Source organism: Diorhabda sublineata, chromosome 3 (assembly GCF_026230105.1).
Source record: "Diorhabda sublineata isolate icDioSubl1.1 chromosome 3, icDioSubl1.1, whole genome shotgun sequence".
Lineage (NCBI taxonomy): Eukaryota > Metazoa > Arthropoda > Insecta > Coleoptera > Chrysomelidae > Diorhabda > Diorhabda sublineata.
This window is the reverse complement of record NC_079476.1, coordinates 21036360-21058121: the sequence shown is the minus strand read 5'-3', so window position 1 is coordinate 21058121 and position 21762 is coordinate 21036360. Positions and strand designations below refer to the sequence as shown.

The 21762-nt window shown below is 30.6% G+C and overlaps 4 protein-coding genes across 4 annotated transcripts; 2 read left to right on the top strand and 2 right to left on the bottom strand.

Annotated features, from left to right (window-relative positions):
• Nucleotides 1-357: 357 nt before the first annotated feature.
• Nucleotides 358-11966, bottom strand: LOC130441809 (poly [ADP-ribose] polymerase). The gene is made up of 13 exons (XM_056775606.1): nt 11741-11966; nt 11028-11336; nt 10686-10873; nt 10373-10577; nt 8232-8527; nt 7344-7659; nt 6314-6623; nt 5108-5404; nt 4873-5054; nt 3844-4084; nt 3464-3720; nt 3160-3335; nt 358-2713 (listed from the first exon to the last, which is right to left on the bottom strand). The coding sequence occupies exons 1-13, from the start codon at nt 11855-11857 to the stop codon at nt 2641-2643; spliced, it is 2967 nt and encodes a 988-aa protein (XP_056631584.1). The 5' UTR covers nt 11858-11966; the 3' UTR covers nt 358-2640.
• A 576-nt stretch (nt 11967-12542) lies between these two features.
• On the top strand, nt 12543-16557 carry LOC130441461 (exosome complex component RRP42). The gene is made up of 5 exons (XM_056775161.1): nt 12543-12989; nt 13046-13242; nt 13339-13504; nt 13607-13786; nt 15171-16557. Exons 1-5 carry the CDS (start codon nt 12942-12944, stop codon nt 15429-15431), a joined length of 852 nt encoding a protein of 283 aa, XP_056631139.1. The 5' UTR covers nt 12543-12941; the 3' UTR covers nt 15432-16557.
• Nucleotides 16558-17156: 599 nt separating this feature from the next.
• Nucleotides 17157-19828, top strand: LOC130441459 (uncharacterized). Its single transcript, XM_056775158.1, has 3 exons — nt 17157-17272; nt 18596-18732; nt 19541-19828. Exons 1-3 carry the CDS (start codon nt 17212-17214, stop codon nt 19826-19828), a joined length of 486 nt encoding a protein of 161 aa, XP_056631136.1. The 5' UTR covers nt 17157-17211.
• Nucleotides 19765-21727, bottom strand: LOC130441460 (baculoviral IAP repeat-containing protein 5-like). Its single transcript, XM_056775160.1, has 3 exons — nt 21586-21727; nt 21428-21526; nt 19765-21368 (listed from the first exon to the last, which is right to left on the bottom strand). Exons 1-3 carry the CDS (start codon nt 21598-21600, stop codon nt 21063-21065), a joined length of 420 nt encoding a protein of 139 aa, XP_056631138.1. The 5' UTR covers nt 21601-21727; the 3' UTR covers nt 19765-21062.
• Nucleotides 21728-21762: the final 35 nt, after the last annotated feature.

The following is a 21762-nucleotide window of genomic DNA, read 5'->3' as shown; positions in this document are numbered from 1 at the left end:
ATAATATTTATTAAACAACAACAATAAAAGCAATACGTATTACGAGCAACAAAAGAGTATAGTTAGGATTTATAATCAATATAAACCTTAGCTCAGCTACTTGAATGAGAACCCTATTTATCGAAGCATGCGCAATAGCTCAAAAAACGCGTACAGCTGGCATTTAGCGTCTTTGTCTAACCAGTAACGTCGTGCACTCACTCTTTGTGACTTTATTTTCAACACCTGGCATCTTTAAATTAAGGAAACTTCAATTTGCGGTTTTCTTTTTACAAGCACCTTTATAAAATTAAATACAGAAAAAACACACAAAAATATTTAAAAAATTGAAAATATACATTAACATATTCAAAAAAGTATATGGTAACATTTCTAGAACTAAAAACAAAATTAAATGTATACATATGATCAGTTGCAATGCAATGCAATAGCAATATAAGATAAATTCTTGTGCACGCCTTGTGACCTTATAGTTAAAAATACTTAATACAAGTAAACATTTCTCTGAACAAATAAAAGGATAATATGTCCACACCTGACCCAGGAAATTCCGAGTAACCTTCTTAATGTCCTAATAGCATACAATTAAATTAATCCTTCTTGATATACCTTTTTGGGAAAAACCAATACATATACAAGGTAGGAGGCAGTTACCTTCTCATTGTTCCATACTAACACGAACTCTAGCTAGATGTTTAGAATCGAGGAGAAGTTCAATATGTCTTGAGACAGACATCGAACGCCGAAGTTTCAGTGAAGCTACACCGTTTCCACAGATTCAGCTCGTCTGGGTTCATGTAAGTATGTAACAATGGAAAGATAGAAGGTAGGTGGTTTTTCCTAAAAAGTGAATCAGGTATATCGAGGAGGATTAATTTGATTGTATACTAGTAGGGCATTAAAAAGGTTACTTGGAATTTCCAGGGTCAGGTATCAGTCAGTCAGGTGTGGACAGATTTTCGTTTTATTGACGAATTTTGTTTGGAGAAATGTACACCTGTATTAAGTATTTTTAGCTGCAAGGTCACATGACATGGTCGCCACATGTTGAAGGGAATTTTTTTATACAGTTGAAAATTAAAATCAAGTTTAAAACTGATCAAAATATTTTAACTGATAAAAGTTAAAATAATATTAATAAATTAATGGAATTTGATAAATAGGAAATACTATAAACACATAACGACAACGTATTTTCATTATTTCAAAATTTTTTCTGTTAATTGTATTGGTTATTGATTAGTCATACCATTTTGTATAATTCAAAATGTTTTAGCAAAAGCAACTGAAAATGTATATCAACCAGTGTGATCAAATATTACAACATGTTCATGTAATAAGTGATGTATTTTTATATAACAAACTACAAGAAACAAATCAAACAAACAATTTCTTACTTACGATTTAAGTAATGTTGATTAAAAAAAGAATATAAGGGAAGTCCATTTAGGATTCCAAAAATTTACTTCATCAAAATCCAACTAATTTTACCGATGCTCCCAAGTTAATTGCAAACTTACAGGGATTTATCAAAATTAAGACATTTCTCACAAAAATAAAATTATTTGATCCAAAAATGACAATATATCCATGAAGTAACCCAGTAAACGATTTTTACAACACATTCTTAGTTTAAAGTTATAAAACAATAAACTTTCTGCTGTTGGCTTAAAACTCTGGATAAAGAGATAAAAGAAAAGACATCAATAATTTTACTGTTCCTAACTTGGAAAATATAGAAATAAAGTACTTGCCTCCAACTATCACTCCGAAACTACAACTCCTGGACAAAGGTACCATTCAAAGCTTTAAGAAAATAACTTGTCAGACAACGTCTTAATGATATTGAACGCCAAACGTCAACTATAATTAATGTTTCATAAACCACGTGGGTAATCACCAAAGCTTGGAATCTATTCACTAAAAAAACCATTGCAAACTGCTTAAAAAAATGGGGTCAAAGTAACATGCGAAGATGACCAACGAATTTCCATATGCCGAACTTGATAGGACGTGGCAAGATGAATTACATTTTCATGAGACTGAGTTCGATTAAATCGTTACCTTTGATAATGATTTAGCCGTCTGTGGAGAACTAACTAATGCTGATTAGTCACATTTGTTTTGCCATTTACTGATGTATGAAGGCGAAGAATAAGAGTGAAATTGATTAACCTGACTTTACAATAAAAGATGCTTATAATACTTTAAATATAATAAAATCCGTGTTTTTCAAAAGGGTAGGTTTGAGCGACGATGTAGTCAAATACAGCACAAAATTGATTGTTTGAATATTATTCATTCATATAAGGCTGAAAATGCTAGTATATATGAAATTAGGACACAATAGTAGATTTAAAAAAAAACGAGTCAAACACTAAATCTGAAAAGATCAATTAAAATTGAGAAAAAACAATTATGGATGTGGAAAATGAGCAAGAATTATGAAATTTTGTTAAAATATGTTGAATATGTTCATCTTTCCATGTGAATAGAAAAATTAAGGTAAACATTTTATAACAAAAATTCATGCAAAGTAAATCATGAAAGATTGAACTTATCAGATCTACAAATTATAGCTTAGTTTTGTAATAATTAGAGGCAGATAGTTAATTTGAAGTCGAAGTGGTCTTAGTTTTCCTAGTATTTATATTTGAAATGCATTTTCAATAAATACTTCACATTCACCTGGGCGACATCGTATACAATATATCTGGAAAAAATGTTAAGGAAAAACATATCAATAGACAGGTAGATTTAGAGGTAACATTACACTACTCCTCAAAAGAACTGTTTATCAACATTATCTACATCATTTGTTCTGCAATTTTATTCAAAACATTTTTTGAGCATGCACTGATAAGATATTCCAGAAATATTCATAAATAGTTTTATCCTCCTCCACATAGAATCTCGTCCATCTTTACTAGTCATTATCTCATCAGATACTCCCTGTCACTGTATTATGGAGGTATAGTGAGTATCTGATTTTCACTAAGATACTGCCAGGGTGTTTCTTCTCCCAAAACTGTTTTTTAAAGGAAAGTATCAATGTGACAAATTACAGATTTGTAAAAAGAAAATAGGGGAAAGACAGCTGATAAATATTCCATATTAAATTTTATATAGTGAATATGGATAAGACTATAAAAAGGATACTCGTTGTATAAAAGAGAAGAAGATTGTTTGGAAGGTACTCCTTTACCAACAGGAACTTCTACATCTCCAATTTTCTTCACTACAGATGGATCTGGATGTGTTCTTCCTACACCTTTGCAACTGTGCATTCCTTTTGGTAATTTGGTTATGTAATCGGCTTTCAATCTCTCATACATCTACAATTGAAATTTTTTAAATTATTTTCTATGTACCTAGACAATTAATGTGATAAATGAATCACATTCATTGATGATATTGGGGTTAAACAAATAGTTAAATTTAGGTGAAAATCATGTATACTTACGTTTCCTAGAGCTACATCACATAATAACATAAGACCTTTAGGATTAGTTGAATCCGTACAACAATAATTAGCAGACTTGGAGACCATATCGGCAAAGTAGATACCTTTACCAAACATGTAACCAGTAACAGGAGCCTCTGGAGGAGCAATTCGAAGACCTTGAGATAATATACCAGCATAATTTGTTACCCTAGAACCGTGCCATAATAATTTTCTATTAGGCAGCTTACGGAATGGCTTGTATCGTTTGTCTTCACCTGGAAAATTCAAACTTATATTGGAGAGACTGATTTAGGTATTTCCCAAACTTTTAGTCAGACACTGCTTTTGGTAAGCTTTTCAGTACCAGTGAAAAAAATCAAATATCCACACAAATTTACCTTGACGTTTAACAGTGAAGACTTCGTCAATAATTAGTTCATAGTTGTCATGAGTAGCTGCATGAGTATTTTGAACATATTCATTAATGATGCTAAATTCCTCAGTGCCACGTTCCAAAACTTGTAATTCAGTATTTAGTTGATTGTAATAACTGTCTACTGTGTGTTCTGAACCAGATGATTTCATCAAATTGTATGCAACTTCCAATTCCGTTAAACTGTCCAACATTAAAATTTTTTGCTGAACAAATAAAAATTAATACCAATTAGTAGGTATTGTGATAGTAAACAAGTTTTGAATATATTGTTTACGACCACTACACTAATAATCAAGTTATTATCTTCAGAGACTGAAGGTAAACTTTAATCTCTGAAGACAATAATTTGGTCTTCTAGTGTTGGTGTAGTATGCTTATCACAAAGTTTCATAAATATAAACCTAGATGCTTTGGGTGTTCGACCTATTAGTTTATCTGGAATGACAGTGACAAAATTTTAAAAAATTTAAAATAGACAACAAACTAAGTGACTAAGTGACCACTCTTTATAGTAGTTACAGAGTGAAATTGTATATAAAAAAGGTTAAGTCGGGCTAGATTGATTTGGGTCAAGTTAGGCTAGGTTAGCTTGGGTTAAATTAGCTGAATATTTTCACTTGATCTTCAGACATGTCATTATGTTAATGATATAACCTTGAATAAAGCAAAAACTAATTGGGTTACTTAAAAAAACCTGGATTGAAAGCAAAATATTTGTGACTTGGTGAATTTATGAGGGTCTTTGCATGGCTTGGGTTGAGACATTTTTGAACGAATTTTTTTCGTATGGTTCGGTTCTATGCATGTCGTGTTGTAGAAAGTACTATTCTGAGTCGTTTTGTTTTGTGCGGGATTACTTATAAGTAAAACCCTAAACTTACTAACATTAGAAGAAAATGAATAACCTATCAACAATCTAACAAACCTAAAAATCAGGCTATAATACTGTTAAATGATTGAAATTATTTTAAATATTAAATTAAATTTATACCTTTATTACTTCGGGATCGTCTAGAATTGGTGGATCTTCAATACCAAAAGAATGTGGTATAAACGTGTAGAATCTATTAGAAGCATCTATAAATCTGGATTTTTCTGCTTTTTCATTGATCAAAGTTTGTAGTTCACTAAGAACACCAAACGCCTTTTGTATTTGAGATTTGCTCAACTTACCTAAAATTAATATTCATTTATATTAAAATCTAGAATTCGATTTCATCTAATACCTAAGGGCATTTTTTCTGTATCCAATTCAAATTCCATCATAAGTTTTTTCATTGAATTAATATCGAAGATCATTCTAACAAGATCTTGAACTTGTACTGGCAATTTTGATTCAGAATCTGTAATGTCTAATTTTAGAGCCTCTTCTTCGCCATAATCCATTTCAATAGGATATAATTTTCCAGGCATTTTTTTGAAATTGTCTCTATTGTCCCAATCATTGCCTGTTTTCTCCTTGTACAAATCTCTGAACTGCATTAGTGCTTCTTGCAAAGTTCCCATAGATTCTAATTTATGATCTGAAATGGATTTGAGTTATTTAAAAAAAAAACAATATTTATATGAACAAATAAAATCAGCGAATACTATATAGACCTTAGGAATCGTTTCAACCTTTTTTAATGTACATGTTCCTTTTCTTTTAGAAGTATCTGATAGAAATATTCATTCAACAGATAGTTTTTCTCAAGTTATTCAATTCATCTTAATAGGTAAAAATATTACAATCCTATTGGTGCTTAGTTATACAAGAATCAAAAGATAGAAAGATTTTATTTGCCTGTAGCCTTTCTATAAGATTTTTGGAAGAAGACGGAAACTACTAATTTCTTTCAAGGCATTACCATCTCAAGAATCACCTGATGATATTAGGTCTAGCAAAAACTGATGAAATGAATAGAGTACGTAATGAAATTCATCAGAACTATGGAGCTATAAGACGAATTATAAATGTTGAAAACAGCTCTAATAAGGGACACAATAAACCATGAGGTTGCAGTACAAGTCTTACTTTGTCTTTGTCTAGTATAACTGAATAAATTTGTATCAAATTTTCTTATTAAGGCACAGCCTTCTACAAAATCAATTTTCAATATTTCTAAACAAAGGTTGTGGGGTGAGTAATACTACATTCTTAAATAAGTATTAACAATTTCTGTGAAGGATAACATAGATCACATTTATTTCTTAAAAAACGCCAAAATCAGCAGATAATTGTTGTGTTGAGAATTCAAAGTAAATACAGTAAAAAAATAATGTTGAATTTTTTCAAATTTCCCTTAAACTTAGCCAGCCACTTCTTCTACAGACTCAGATTCTATGTTACAATTATTAGGGCATTACGTAACTGAAACTTCAAGAAATGAAATACTATAGACATAAAAAAAAATTAGTAGGTTAAAAGTAGCAAAATAACTGTAAAAACTTACTTCCAATAGTAGTACCTATTCTTCCCCAAGATCTGAACAACCAGTAAGCGTTTTTTTTATCATGTTCCAGAACTTGCAACTTGTAATAACTGTTTTTACCAGATTGAATATCAGTTAAGCCAAGAATAGCATTAAATTTGTCACTTTTATTTTGGTATACATGAGCCGTATCTTCCAGTCCCGAATCAGGATCGACGGCAGTACCTCCCTTCAATTTCATTTTTACTGATTTCGGTACAGATTTGGTGTAAATGCTTTGAGATTTTGATTTTCGACTTGTAGATGGTTCCTCAGGAAGACGAACGGTTGGCTAAATACAAACCAAATTTACGAGGTATTACAAAACTTTCAATAGAATAACAAATAAGAGTTTCTAATTTGATATTTTTCTGGATAGATTATTCTTGATTAGGATAATTTTTTACAGTATTGAAAAATACTCAGTAGAATATAGAAATTTCAGTCTAAAATCTTCTATCAGCTTAATTACAATCTACCAACGGAAGTTTGAATAAAACATCGCAATAAAGTAGAATAAAATCAACTGTTCCGCTGTATCAGAGCAAAGTTATAATATTGATCTATTAAGATTTTAAAAAGATTAGGGAAATATTTAGGAAAGTAGAGTGATAATTCAGCAATTTATAACAATTTAACGCATCTTTCTATTTAAATATTCACTGATATATTGGAAATACATTGGTCGAAAATTTGCTAATAAAATTCCATATTCACTACAGAAAATTGCAAAATCAGGGATCAACTGGGGATCAGGCATACTGGTTGAAACACGTTAACCTCAACTGAAGTCGGCGGATACTCTGAAATTTATTGTTGGACAAATGGCAAAATTATTTTACTGGACACACCTTGAGAGATGGTATAAGATATGGATGTAATGAAAGCAGATAATTCAAGAAGTTTACTGGACTAATGAGGAGAATCAAAGAGGGCATATATCAAAAATTAGACTATTCATGCTGATAAGTCATAGAGATGTAATGAATTTCATTGTATGTAGGATACTTACGTCCGATCCCCAATTGCAAATACTCTTCTTAATAATTAAATCAGGAATTTTTCCAGTATTACTCTTAGCTTCATCTAAAAAATCATCGGAAACGACGTGTATTTGTTCACTTTCAGCTTCTGACATTCTACTACTCATTTTTTCAACTTCTTCAGATGTGGAGATTACAGCCAGAACAGTTTTATCTATTTTAGTTACAACTTTTCCTCCTAGGGAAGTTATAAGTTTTTTTATCTCATCTTTACCCTTTGGCGGTTTCCCCAAGATAACGAATTTCATTTCATACAGTGGGGGAGTTTCCCTCTTAACACGAGGCCTTAAATTCATGAAATTAATAACAAAATATTTCAATAGAAAATAAAACTGATGGTGCTAATCTCTTAGATAATCTAGCACCAGTGAAAGAGTGGTGCTAGGTAATCATAACATACTGATTGCAATTGAAAAATATGACATCGAAAACAACATTGCCCTATATTTTTAAAAATAAAAATACTCAGTGTGATCTAAAAATAAATGCACTTTTAATTGATACTAGATGGCTCAAAAGTTATCACTTAATGTTTGATGACTATTATTTTTCGAGAAATTTTCATTGTCAATTTCACCTGAAAAAAAAAACCCTTGGGAACAACATCAAAATCCATAAAACTCTATCAACATTGTCTGGAGTCTTAACTTCTAAAAGATTATTTTTTTAGATTTTGGTTTCCATTCTTAAGATAATTTTCAGGATTATATTTTATGCACCACTTTCCATCATTATTTAATATAAAAAAATTATTTTAAACTTCTCACTTTAAATCTGTTTTCTCAAATATACTGTTTATATTTTTAAAAAACTACAAAGTGTAAAATATTTTTTGTTAGTGATATTAAATAACTTACTCCACATTTTCTTCTACTTTTTCTTTCTTCACACCATTAGTTGGAGTTTTAATTTTAATAATTCTAGTTCTAGGTATGTATTTATACTTCTTAAGGAAAGGGTATTCTTCTTTCAATTCTTTTTGTACCTTAAATGACTTGCGTTTTGGCTCTTTTACTGTTTTATTACATTTTGTCCACTCTGTAAGGTCTCCAGTGCAAATGTAACCGCTGTTTGTGTACTCAAACTGGCCTTTGCAACTATCACATGGTTCTAATGCTCCAAAGGTCATTGCATCTGCTACTTGATCCAGCATCTAAAATTTAAACATAAAAGCATCCATTAAAGTATATTCTGAAATTGTGCTACTGACAAGTATTTTCATTTTGTACGTTGTTATTTTCTGCTTCAATTTGTTGTTTAGCACCCAGGATTCGCAACCATAAATCAGCTAATTTGTAGATTCTAGTTTTTGTACATTTTGTTACCTATTTTTCCATCAGGTCTTACCAGTGTCCCTAGATATTTTATCTTGTTAACGCTCTCTTTTCCAGTTCTTGTATTTACACAGTTATTTCTTCTGGTTTGTTCAATGTTTTAATTATCTCTGTCTTTTGTAAACTTTTTCGTATTTTTCCATTCCAATACTCCACTTTTGCCTTCCATTTTGTAGCTCTTCTTTATATTAATGTTTCAAGAGAGTTTTATCTTCTAGAAATGTATACTCTTTCTTGCATTGGTGGTAAAAACGAGCATATGTTAGTTAAGTATAGACCAGGACTGGGACCATTTGGGGCCCTCAACTAAAAACGTAAAGTAGCCCTCTATCATGGGCTCTGGGTGATATGGAATACCTCCAAAAAATTTAGGGTCCTGGCTCCCTCTATTTGAAAAATTAGGTGCTTGAAAAAGTGTTTGCCACTTAAAAGCATAAGGTTTTTATACAAATACATATTATAATTTTCAACTTTTACTGAATTTATTATTTCAAAATAAAATGCAATAGAAGCTTAATTTAACTGAGATGATTCGACATTCTACATTCCCACTTTTAAAGCAACAGCTTTTCTCTCACTTGTTCAAGTTACTTCAACTAGTATACTATTTTTGTCTAAATAATGAAACAAATCCCTCTAAATATTAATAAAAAGCAGACTGAACATAAGGTCTTGGTCTAAAAACGACCAAAGTCGATTTTTTATTATTAAGCTTAGAAAAAAGTCGTTCACATGTGACTTCGGCATAAATTTCTATGCTATAAGTTGGTAAATAGCAAGTTTGCACATATCAAACACTGGAAACATTGCCTATTGTTAGAGCGGTAAATGTTAGAATTTTTCTACTTCTTCTGGTGGATCCCAATATTTTTTTTTGTGACTACATCTGGGTCCATAGTTTTCAGTGGATTGTACAGCTACAAAATTGTTGTAGTACTGTGCGAACTGTTACAGAAGCCGACGTTTTCCAATTTTACACAGGTTAGAAACATTAGAAATACTGTGAAGGGCTTCTAGGAGAAATGTTTGGAGTTACAAGGTAGAGGAAAACTAAAATATACAATTTTGTAATGTTAAACTGGTGAAATAGATTGACCATCATCTTTTGATTTTTCACTAAACACCAATTTTATCGTTAATGTTCTTTCTCTCTTAAAGTTCAACTCTACCTGGAGCTCAATGTCATTTTTGTCTAGCCTAAGATTAATTGTACTTTCATGTTTTTGTTTATGTATACAATACTTCAAAATGAGAGTCATTCCTTTTGTCCTTAACTTAACGGAGTAATGTTTGTTCCAAGCTGAGACATAGTTAATGGTTTTACTTTGCACATACTTGCCAAAAATTTTTCAAATTTGGACGATTGACTAATCAGGTTTTTAGTTGTGTTCAGATTTCCAGTCAAAACTTCCAATCAAAATTTGTTTAAAAAATTTATCTGAAAATGTCTTGACATGAAAATGACATGAAAAAATAATGACTTGTAATATATTCTCATTTATAGATAATAAAATGTTTTCTTTTTTCATAGAATTAAAATAACATATTTGGAAAAAAAAATCCTTTTATTAAACTAGAAGATTTTTCAAGTAACTAACAATTTATTTATTCAACTTTTACTCTTTTATCATGTGAAATTAGATTTGAAAACTAAAAGAACATACCCTATCTTTTCCTGTAAATGGTTTTTGATTATTATATTCAAGTAGTTGTACTAAAACTGTTTTTGTTTTTGATCCTAACTCATCAAGAGAATCTCTATATTTATACATAAGTTTATTTTGCTCCCTGTATTCATTATCTTTTTTATCAACATCATCTTCAGTTTTCATTTTCTTTACTGGAGGTACATCTTCCTGTTTAATTGCACTATAAACATAGAATCATAGAATCTTAATCACCAAGTTTTGAAATCAAATCAAAACTGATTCAAATTTTGAAATAGAATCATGATTGTTAAGTTTTTCAAGTACTCACACTATCTGTTTCTTAACATTTTCCTGGTCATCTTTTGAGAGTCCTTTAAAGCCCGGTAGTTTATCACCAGATTCAAAATACCCAAGATCACTTCTGAGTTGAGCAAAACAACTCACATGATGCCACATATCTTGTCCACCATATTTTTTACCAACCTCAGTTTCAAAATCTTTTTTGGAGATACGTAACTGAAACAAAGAAATATATAACATCTTGTAATAAATTGTTTTTAAGTCCTCAAATTGTAATTAGAGATTTCTCATATTAAATTAAAAACTGTTGAACAAAACTTAAACTACTGCCTTGCAAATAGAAACCTATATTTTTCATAAATAAGCTTACTTCATCTTTAAGAATTTTCTGTTCACATCCTCTGCATCCAGCTCTACCAGATTTAGCATACTCAATACGGAAATCCTTCATTGCTTCCTTTTTTAATGTAGAAGCCCCTCCATCATTACCCCTTTTTTTTCCTTTTTTATCAGGAATAATTTTCACTTCAGATAATGTAACTTTTTCTTTTATTTTGTCTTGATCTTCTACTCTTAGTGCTTCGAAATGTTCAATGTCATCAATACTTTTTGGTCTTTGCTTTTGAAAAAAGCATGAGAAATGAAACCAACGTGGTTGCTTCCCATCAAAATGTGGAGACTGGAAAAAAATTTCAATTATTCAGAACTAAAACATTAAAGATTCTGATTTTAGCTCCATTGACTGGTTCCACGAAATTTTTTTTTCAAAATAGTATATGTAAACAATTGATTTAGCAATATTTACCTAACTTTCATGTCATTTGTATGTATTAATAACATAAGTAAATTATAAACTCAGTTTTTCTAATAAGTTGTATAATAAGTGTCTAAAATAAGTTTTATTTGAATTGTTGAGGCATTGAACTAAATCATGCATTACTCTGTTAGGGGAATAAAGGTATTTCACTCTATTAAGGTTTTATATATGATTGTCTTAATGCAATTCTAATTTATTAGTAAGTATTGAAGTCTTCAACTATTTATATTTCATCTCATCTATTTATGCATATTCAGCCTTTTTACCTGCACCATAACAGCAAGACGCAAAGAACCTTGATTAATTGATGTTTTGCAGCCTTTGCAGCTGGAACGGCCGGATTTGGCATATTCTGCCAAATACGGCAGATCTGTTTTACTCATTTCCAAAAAATTAGAAAAATTACAACTTCCTATAAATAACCAAACGTTTTATTTAAACAAACAACCAGTTAATCCAACCTGTTTCAATTAACTGACCAACGTTGCCAACGTTATAACTTGGAAATAGGTAGATTGTTTGAAATCTAATGAGTGTTTTTCGGGAACTATGATGCTAGAGAGATCAGAGAGATCACCTATCAACTATTGGGGTCATAACTCGGAAAAGTTTCCAAACGTTACGTTTTTTCATAATTTTACATGTTAGTATCTTTATATATAGAAAACTATATACGGGACATTAATAACCAGTGCACTTCATAAAAACAAATGAAACACTAAATAAATGTCTATAAAGACAGAAAAACTATATGAATAATAACACAAAATATAAAAATTATACCCCAAACTAAAGTAATAAAAATCAAAGGTTCTTGAAGGTTGAATATCAAATTTGAAATTTCTACCAATAATCGAACGCGATGTTTGAATCCAAAATTAGCTGATAGGTGATCTATCTGATCAAGTATCATAGATTTCAAGAATCCAAATGGAACCAGGATAATTTACCATTAGTTAATACCAAGTTATTAGCTAAATTTCAACTCGAGAGAATTTTTCAAAAATCCGTAGACTTGGCAAGACTGCAATAGTCAATTTATCCACCGCGTTCCCGGGTTGTCAATCATAAAACGTCACAAGAGTAGTATTAAACAGATAAATTTTTTGAAAAAGTTGATTTAAATAACAAATAACAATAAACCACTGAACAAAAATCGGCCATTAACGTTTTTCGTTTTACTTATGGACTACATATAATAATTCTCTTCTCTACAAATATAACAGAAACTTTTTATATTATTTTTTACATTATCCTACGAATAATATTTTTATTCATACGATTATATTTTTTTACATATACATATACATTAAATATTATATTATATGATTATTTTTTAATAATATCAAAATTCGTATGATTAGCCACAGACTTCGAATTCAAACCTAACCTTTAAATGAGTCTTCTTCTTTTATCTGGTGGTTTTGAATTTTTATTTTAGGTTATATTTAAAAAATTCAATTTTAAATGTCTCTGTGTGAAGCAGAAAAAACATTTATTTTACATGGAGTTGAGGTAAAATTAATTGATTATCGTATTGAACAATAAATTTACAATTATAAACTTTATAGGAGAATTTTCGAGTGGATGGTCGGGAACGTGAGGATTACAGAACTATGGAATTAGAAACAGATATAGTTGCACATGCTTTTGGTTCTGCTAGACTTAGACTAGCAGATACAGATGTTCTCGTAGCTGTTAAAATAGAAGTTGATGTTCCTTTTCCCGAATCGCCTCACCATGGAAAGATTGAATTTTTTGTTGATTGGTAATAAACAACATAATATTTATAAAATGCATGAATTTATCAATAAATTATATACTTCATTTATTTAACATAATATGTGCTGACACCTTCTTCTAGTTCAGCAAATGCAACACCAGATTTTGAGGGTAGAGGAGGAGAAGATTTGGCCATAAACCTCTCAAGTACATTGAGTTCAGCTTATTCCTCCCCTTTGGCATTTGACTTAACAAAATTGTGTATCCTACATGGAAAGAAATGTTGGAAGTTATATGTGGATATTTTGGTAATTTATAGAATTTTCATCTCATTAGTTCTTACAGAGCATTACAATTTAAATCTATTATCATCGATTATGCAATTTATCACCTGTAAATGTATGTTTTAGATTCTTGAATGTGGTGGTAATTTATTTGATGCAGTTTCTCTAGCTGTAAAGGCAGCACTCTGGAATACACAAGTACCTTTGGTTAAAAATGTTAATATTGACGGTAATACTGTGGAGATCAATGTATCAGATGAATTGTATAACTGTACTAGATTGGATGTGCAAAAAGCTCCTATAATGGTAAGTTTTTGCAATTCAAATTTGTATTAAATCCATATTTTTAGAATCATCATATGTAAATTCTGTAGATGAACCAAAATAAAATATCACTTGAACGTTGGAATGATTAATTAATGTGTAATATAATTGTAGTGAATTATATTTTGTTTTCTCTTATCTCTATTTTTTGAACTTCAACTAAGTACCCAAGTAGTTTTTAAAGAGAAACATGTAATAATAAGGGAAAAAGCATGCCAGTTAGTTAGTTGCTTAAAAGTCGTGAGCACTGTTATTTTAAGATATTTTGTGAATCCAAAGACTTACGGTTTTCAGAAAAGACATACTATTTTGTTCAAAGATGTAAATATAATGGATTACTTAAATCTGAGACTTGAAATGTGGATGAACCATTGTTTTATTTCATTACCTTTATATTTCTATTATTCTTTCTTTTGTTTTAAACTCTGTATTGTTAACATTTTTTTGCGAATAAACTTTCCATTTAACCTACCAACTGTTTCATTCTAAATAATACACTAGACAACAGGAACTAAATTAGAACCCTACATAATCAAATATAATAATTGTATTAACCATATTACTTAGTATATGACATCACACATTGGTGGCATTCAGCAGACTACAGTCTACTGTTAAAGATAGTGATCTGGAATGTGTTTTGCAAGAGTGTTGTCTAGTTTCTTTTTAAAAAATTATGATGTGTATCCAGCACACACTCACATTTCTATATGTATTAAAAACGGACATAATTCAAAATGAAATTATTCATTGATTTTATCTGCTCCTGTTTTCATTCATGGAGCTCCACTTCATTTTTCTCATCCTCATGACCGAATTTAATCATTTTTCTTCTGTGAAGGCTACAACTTAACGTTTGATCACAGAGCACAGTTAATTTAACAAATTTCTGGTTTGGCTCTGTCTCGGTGTTTTTCACTTTTCTTACATTTCAGTCTTCAGAAAGTGTTGAGTTTGTAGCATATGTGCCAGCAAAAGATTCTGCAAGGGTTTTACAACAATTGCACAATGATTTCGTTCCCTGAATGCAACCATTATCTTATCGTACAACTGCTGATTTTTATTGGTTTTATAGAAAGTGATTCCATAGTAATTTGAAATATTATGATTGTATCTTTTTTCATCCCAAGATAAAAACTTTTAGTAATATTATATAAAGGAGTAGATGTATATTTTTTTTGATGCTAGTGAAACTGAATCTAGAAATAAAATATGAAAATATTAGTAAAAAATATGAGCAGGAAGTTAATAAATAAATGTTATGGCTTCCATTGAAATAATGAAAACATTATACCTTATTAAGACTTATCACATAACAATAACCCTCTATTAGCTGTATGTAATTAAAAATGAGAAAACTTTTTAGGTAACAGTGTGTAAAATAGGAGAAAAATGTATTGTAGACCCTAATGCAGCAGAAGAACAATGCTCAGTCGGTTCTGTAGTAGTAGCAGTATCTGGGAACAAATTAAGCACTGTGTATCAAACTGGTACAGGATCACTCCACCCAACTACATTTTTAGAAAGTATTAATTTAGGTTTTCGAGTTGCCCAAAGATTAGATGAAGCTTTATGGGAAAGCCTCGATCAAATCAAACCTAACCAAGATGTAGGATTTCTTAAATAATCAAACCAAATAAATGAAATGGTTTTATTTCTTAATAATAATACTTGTAATTTGCATTTGTTATCTTTTATATTGATATGTACTTCATTAATATAATGTTTTTGTTTGAGTTTGGTGAGTTTAATCAAAAGTCTAAATTAAATTTATTGTGGAAACACATCCATGTGGATGAGAGAGGGAAAGTATAGAGATGTAGATGTGATCATGAATGATCTTGATGAATACTTTGATTTTATCATCCCGGATGCGATAAAGTTTTCATAGAAGTTATTTCCAAAACAGAAATTTTGTGCACTAGGTGCATCTAACCCATTCAACTGTCCAAAACTCTGATTTTAGTTACAAATTTCTAATGAACTCCTACAGTTTTTGTGTTTTTTGTGTTTGTTTACAATTGAGACATTCTAAAACTAGATGAACCTCCTCCCTACAGAATCAAAGCTCTTCAGTTTATGCTAGATGTAATATCATTGGGTTCAATTTAATGATAGTTAAAATACTTTTAAACTTGGTTGTATAAATGGTGCAATTCAAAAGACAGTATTTAGTCAGTGTTAAAATGTAAACCATTGTTAACTTTGTCCAACATCTTCAATGCCAAAAAATTATTCTATCAGCTACTTACTAAAACTAATAATCTATGTACGGACTTCGGAAATGAAAACAAAATATCGATGTATCGATATTGATTAAAATATCAATATTAGCATCGATGTATCTGTTAAATTAAAAAAAAATAATGTTTTAAAATACTTAGGTATATAATTCAGTCTAGCTCAATAATATCAACAGTAATTTTCTTAAAAATGTACATTATCTCAATAAACTCGAAGATATTGATGATTTTTATGTTTGAACTTAATCAAACTTAGACCGACACAAGTTATGGTTTTGTAGTTTTATTTAATTGATAAAATAAATTCAAATTACAAGCGAACTCAAATATACGAAGTAAAATAAAAGTCAACATGGCAGCAATTAAAAATGTCATTAACAGGACCGACAACCATTCATAATGAAAAACCGCAGTTTCCGCAGACAGTCCCTACAAAAATAATTGTAGAGTCGGGATTTTTCAACAGATATTTTATACGTATTTCTTTTTATTAGACAAAATTAAAAAAAATATCAAAAAGTAAAAGGCTATCTTCTAACTTTGAAAGCTTTTATATAAAGCAAATCAGTATTTGTCGCGTAGAGAGAGTAGAAAAACTCTACATGCTACGCCTAAGATTATATACTCGATGCTCCGCTGTCAGCCGGCTTCTATTGTTAGGAACCGCCAGATTTACAAAGAAACCGTAAGTGTCTAGTATTTAAGCTCCAAATTCGAAAGAACTGAAGTAAAATGTCTTGTGTCGATCCAAAATTTTATCGAGTTTTCTTTACGGGATATATTTGGAGCATCTAGAAATCGCTTCAACTCGACCTGTATTCTGTTACTTTGAGAGGCAACGGCAGTTTCATAATTAAAAAAATATATCGTTTTCGATACTGATTCTGTATCGATGTTTCAATTCATCGGATCAAAATATATCGCTTAAAAATATCGATATTTTTTTACCAACCCTAACTATATTGCTCAATCGATGCCGCTCTTATTCTGTAGTAACAAATTATTTTCTTGGGATATAATTTTTAAAGAACAGTTTTTATTATCATTATTCTAAATAAAGATAATATTATCAATGATTGATTAGATTATGGGATGAATCAAAACCAGTTGTAATGACTGATATCAAGGAGATAATAGTTGAAATAAATTTAACAATTTATAACTATGGAAACTAATGTAGTTTTTATTTTACTTTTGTTGATTTTGTGTATTCAAAATACTACTGGTAAGTAGTGGTAATATTAAAAAAATATTATTATTATTATATTATATATTAGGTAATTCTGAGATGTTTTCAAAGTCAATTCCACAATATAAACAACAATCGAAAGTTAATCTCTACGAGCGCGCTATTCCATGATAGAATTCAGGGCTAAAAAATGTTACTGTTTCACATAACTTACTTTTTATTTATTTCATTTAATCTTTATGATTTGGTCATAATTATTAACTACTTGTTTATCTATTACTATATCGAAAAATGTCTCCAGTAATACTTTTATTAGGTTGGCTGCAAAGTAATATTGTAAACTAATAATAGCTTCGTTCGCGGTAGATAACTGAGACACATTCCGAATTATTTCTGAATAGCACCGCGAACGCTCAATTTCAAACTGCGCATGAATCTGATGACAGAACATGTTCAGGATATCTACCGTGGACAAAGCTAATGTAAAAATTTATTTGAATTGGCTCATTTTTCAATATTTTCTATTTTTTAAAAATCTTATTTGTTCAATAATTGTAAAGTGACATATTTCGGCAATTCCAGTCGATTTTGATAAGATGGACAGAATTGTTTGTGTGGTGTAGGCTCATGATATGGTGGCTGTGCGAAATGAATATTCCGCATGGACTGGGGTAAAATTTGAATCAACATGGATCCTATAAATTTATTTTTTCTACGACCGTTCGTTTTGCAGCCATTTTGAAGGCTGCAAATGAAACTAATTCCGAGCTGTTACCTGCCAAATGACTTAAAACCGTAGCCGTCATCTTTATGCGACCTGCAACCGATGCCATCCTCATCGTCGTCATCTACCTTCCAGTTGAAACCAAATAACTCCACTGGACCGGCAATTCTTACTAGTCTACAGAATACAAAAAATTGTGTTTTCAATATTAATATTTATAATAATTAGTAGTTTTTAGTTAAAGTTTTGTATATTATTATGTTTGTTGGAATAAAATAATTTTTGAAAAATGGGTTGGTATACTTTTTTGTATATACGGTCATAGAAAAAATAATGTTCCTAACTCATGCGTAAAGTGTCTTCCCGCACTTGACCGCTTGCCCGAACTTCGCTCCGCGTTGTTCGGGACAACTGCAGTCGCGTGCGGGAAAGTATCACTTTCCGCACTTGTTAGGAAAATAACTATTTGCATTTTTAAAATCTGATTACATTTCCCTGCCGTTACCGGATTGTTTATTTCGTAAGAAAGAGTATTACAATAATTATGGGTGTTGAGTTGAATGTATTCAAAAGGATTCCTAAACTATAGATAGGTATACTACAACTACTACTACTACCATTTAGTCTTTTTATAGGTTTTCTAAAATGTTATGTATGTTCACAAACTGAAGATGATTCAGATACTCATTGCTTAGACAGCCCTGGTTCTCAGGATAGTGACATATTGGAGTGTGATAAAAAATATTGTTATGTTGTTAGACAAGATTATAAAGTAAGTTTGGAACACATCAATATTACCAAAAATTTAAATTGGTTTGTTGAATTTCTTTGTGTGCTTTTAGACAAAGTAAATATAACTAACTAACGTTAAAATGAATGACTTGAGCAACCTTTTAAATACAAATATTTCTAAAATCAACTGTCAAACATGAATCAGTGCTACCAACCGATCCCTATATTACGGTTTAATTATTTTTAACAATTTTTCTTTAAATAAATTATGTGAATACAAGCCGATATAGAGACAATAGTATAAAACACTCGTAACAGGCTATTCCAGCCACTGGCGCCGTTAACTATATATTTAGCAAAAACCATATTGTAAAAAGTTTGGAGCGCTATAATTAAAAACCGATGCGTTATACAAAAAAAAGTTTATAATAAAAAAGATGGCAAAAATTATCGTCTATAAAAATAATCTCCGCTATTTTTGTCATACGATACGCGGTTCGAGAGATATGCGATAAATTGTGTTTTTGAAGATGGTGGCTGACGCGGGCGCCCCCTCATGACGCCCAATTGGATTTACATTCAGGGGTGTTTATTGGGTTATTTAAGTAGAATACTTGTATTTATAAGAAAATAATTCATATTTGCCACATAAAAGGCACTTCACTGAAGACAACGATAGGTTTTTTTAAAAATTTCTAAATATGCAGTTTCAAAACTATTATGTTAGAAATTAGTGTTCACTTCAAATCGAGATTTCTTATCTTTTACCTTATCCAAGAACACAGTATATAATCAATCATGATTTGAGAGCTTGAATTAATGTTTATTATAATTTGAATCAATTCCAGGACCCCAGGGGTAAACTTGCCTCCATATTGAGGACTTGTTTGGACAAACCTACATACACAAATGAAGTAATTGAAGATGAAACGCACAGAGCTTACTATAGGGCTTGTAAATCTGATTTATGTAATGGTGGGAATGGAAGAACTGACGAAAGCACTGGAGAGAGTGGAGCTTTTGGAGATAAATCCACAATTTACGTTCCTGGTACTGGTACAAACAATGCGGATATTGTTAAAGTTTTATTTGTAGTTCATATAATTTCGTTTTTAATACTGTATCTTTTAAAATGAGGTATAATATCTATATAGTTTTAATAAATTTATAAAACGTTATATATTGATAATTATGGGCTTTTTTGTTTATCTCCACAATTGATTGTCAAAGAAAAAACAATATTTTTGAATCATTTGATCCTACAGATCCAGATGCAGCAGCTACACACCTAAATAAATATCTGTTAGGCATTCTTGAATATTCTACTGTGCATAATCTAAACTCAAATAAGTTTTACTGTTACCGTTAAGCATATACGCCGTACTTGGAATTTCCAAAGGCGTTTTGGTTTGAATCTTTTAACGAAATTAGGATATGATTCCTAACCAGTTGAAGAGGGAGAAAATACAGCGGATTGGTTCTGCTACCGTGTGGAGACTGCATGATGGTCAATGAAATCCAGAAACTTTTTTTAGTGAAGCCAGAATCACGTTGTCCTGCTCATTTCACAGCCGGCTGCAGATTCGACATTCCTCCTCCTAACATTTTGCGTAGTTACCTACTGGGTGTTCAGTTTTACAGATTTTGGGGCTAACTCGTTTGATGGGCGTAGAACCTGGGGTTTTTGGCCCCTTAACAAGCTTTACCTGGATCACCACAGCCTCGACATCTGTAAAAGCTGATACTTTGAAAATAGTACCCATTTGCTCAGAGCCCTCAGAGGAGGAGGATTTGTTATGGTCCTTGCTTTTGCAGGGTTCTTGGAGAGTTTTCCCTTATAAATGAGCTGTTATGTCCACTTACACGCACCTGAGGAAAGCGGCTATTACTTCAACTTCAAGATTTAACAGCTCCTTGATGAGGCCTACTGGTGATCTATTTCCTCCAAGTTAACTTGCTTTCAGCACTAGTAAAATTAGAATATAATGCTGAATGTTCAGCATAGCCCCTGGTTTACCCTCAATTTCTGAAGAATCATAATGAAATACAGTATTATTCAGTATTTTCTCAAAAAATTTTAATGAATTTTGATACGATTGAATAAAGTTTTTGAACCTTTTACAAGGTGTTACAGAAAACTAGAATATCTATCTAGAATTTCTGTAGGTTTCTACTTGACTCAAACAGTATACTTTCTATTGAGAGTAATGCAAAAAATAAACACACTTAATACATAAAATAAACTTAATTACTTTAAAACGTCACTCAGAATACATTTGACACTACTGGTAAATAACAAAAGAAACATAATATCAAGATATTCTAAACCTTCACAAGAATGTTGATTCATTCACAATTTGACGCCTATATTTAAGATTTTTTTATCTGCACTTTAGCTTTTTTAAGTGTATTTGTCAATTCATTGTCTATATCATTGAAATGAGCATTGAGTATGTTGATTAAATAGTCCCTTCTCAGTTTAAGAGCTTGATCCAATGTTATATTATTTTGAGATGTTTCTAGTTTTGCAAATGAGCAATTTGGTGCATGTTTTAAATGCTCTTTCCAAGGATTATCTGTCGACTCCCAACCATCAAGATGTTTGTTGCAAAAAAAGCACTTCACAGCATCCCGTTCATCTTCATCTCCAACAAAAATGAATCCTGCTTCTGCCATCTACAAATAGGTTCTTTTCATCTTGAAAGAAATTGAAAAATATGTATTGTTTTAATTACCTTTTCAACATTACAATCGGAACTATCATCAAAAATCCAGTTTTTATATGTATTCACTCTAACTTCTTCATAAAAGTACAGTAGAGATTCTTCAAACAACTACAAAACAAAAGTCACGTGGAATATTTGTTTTCAAAATCTAATATAGACAAAATTACCTTTAAAGTATCCATTTCTATTACTATAAAAATTCGTTATCAACAAATTTTTCTTGTAATTTATCACTATTTAATTCAAAAGTTTTAACGGTTATTTATTTTGATAGCTGTCATAAACGTCAACTCTAAATTACAAATATGAACTCTAATAGATAGTCGATGGTTTACAATGATTTA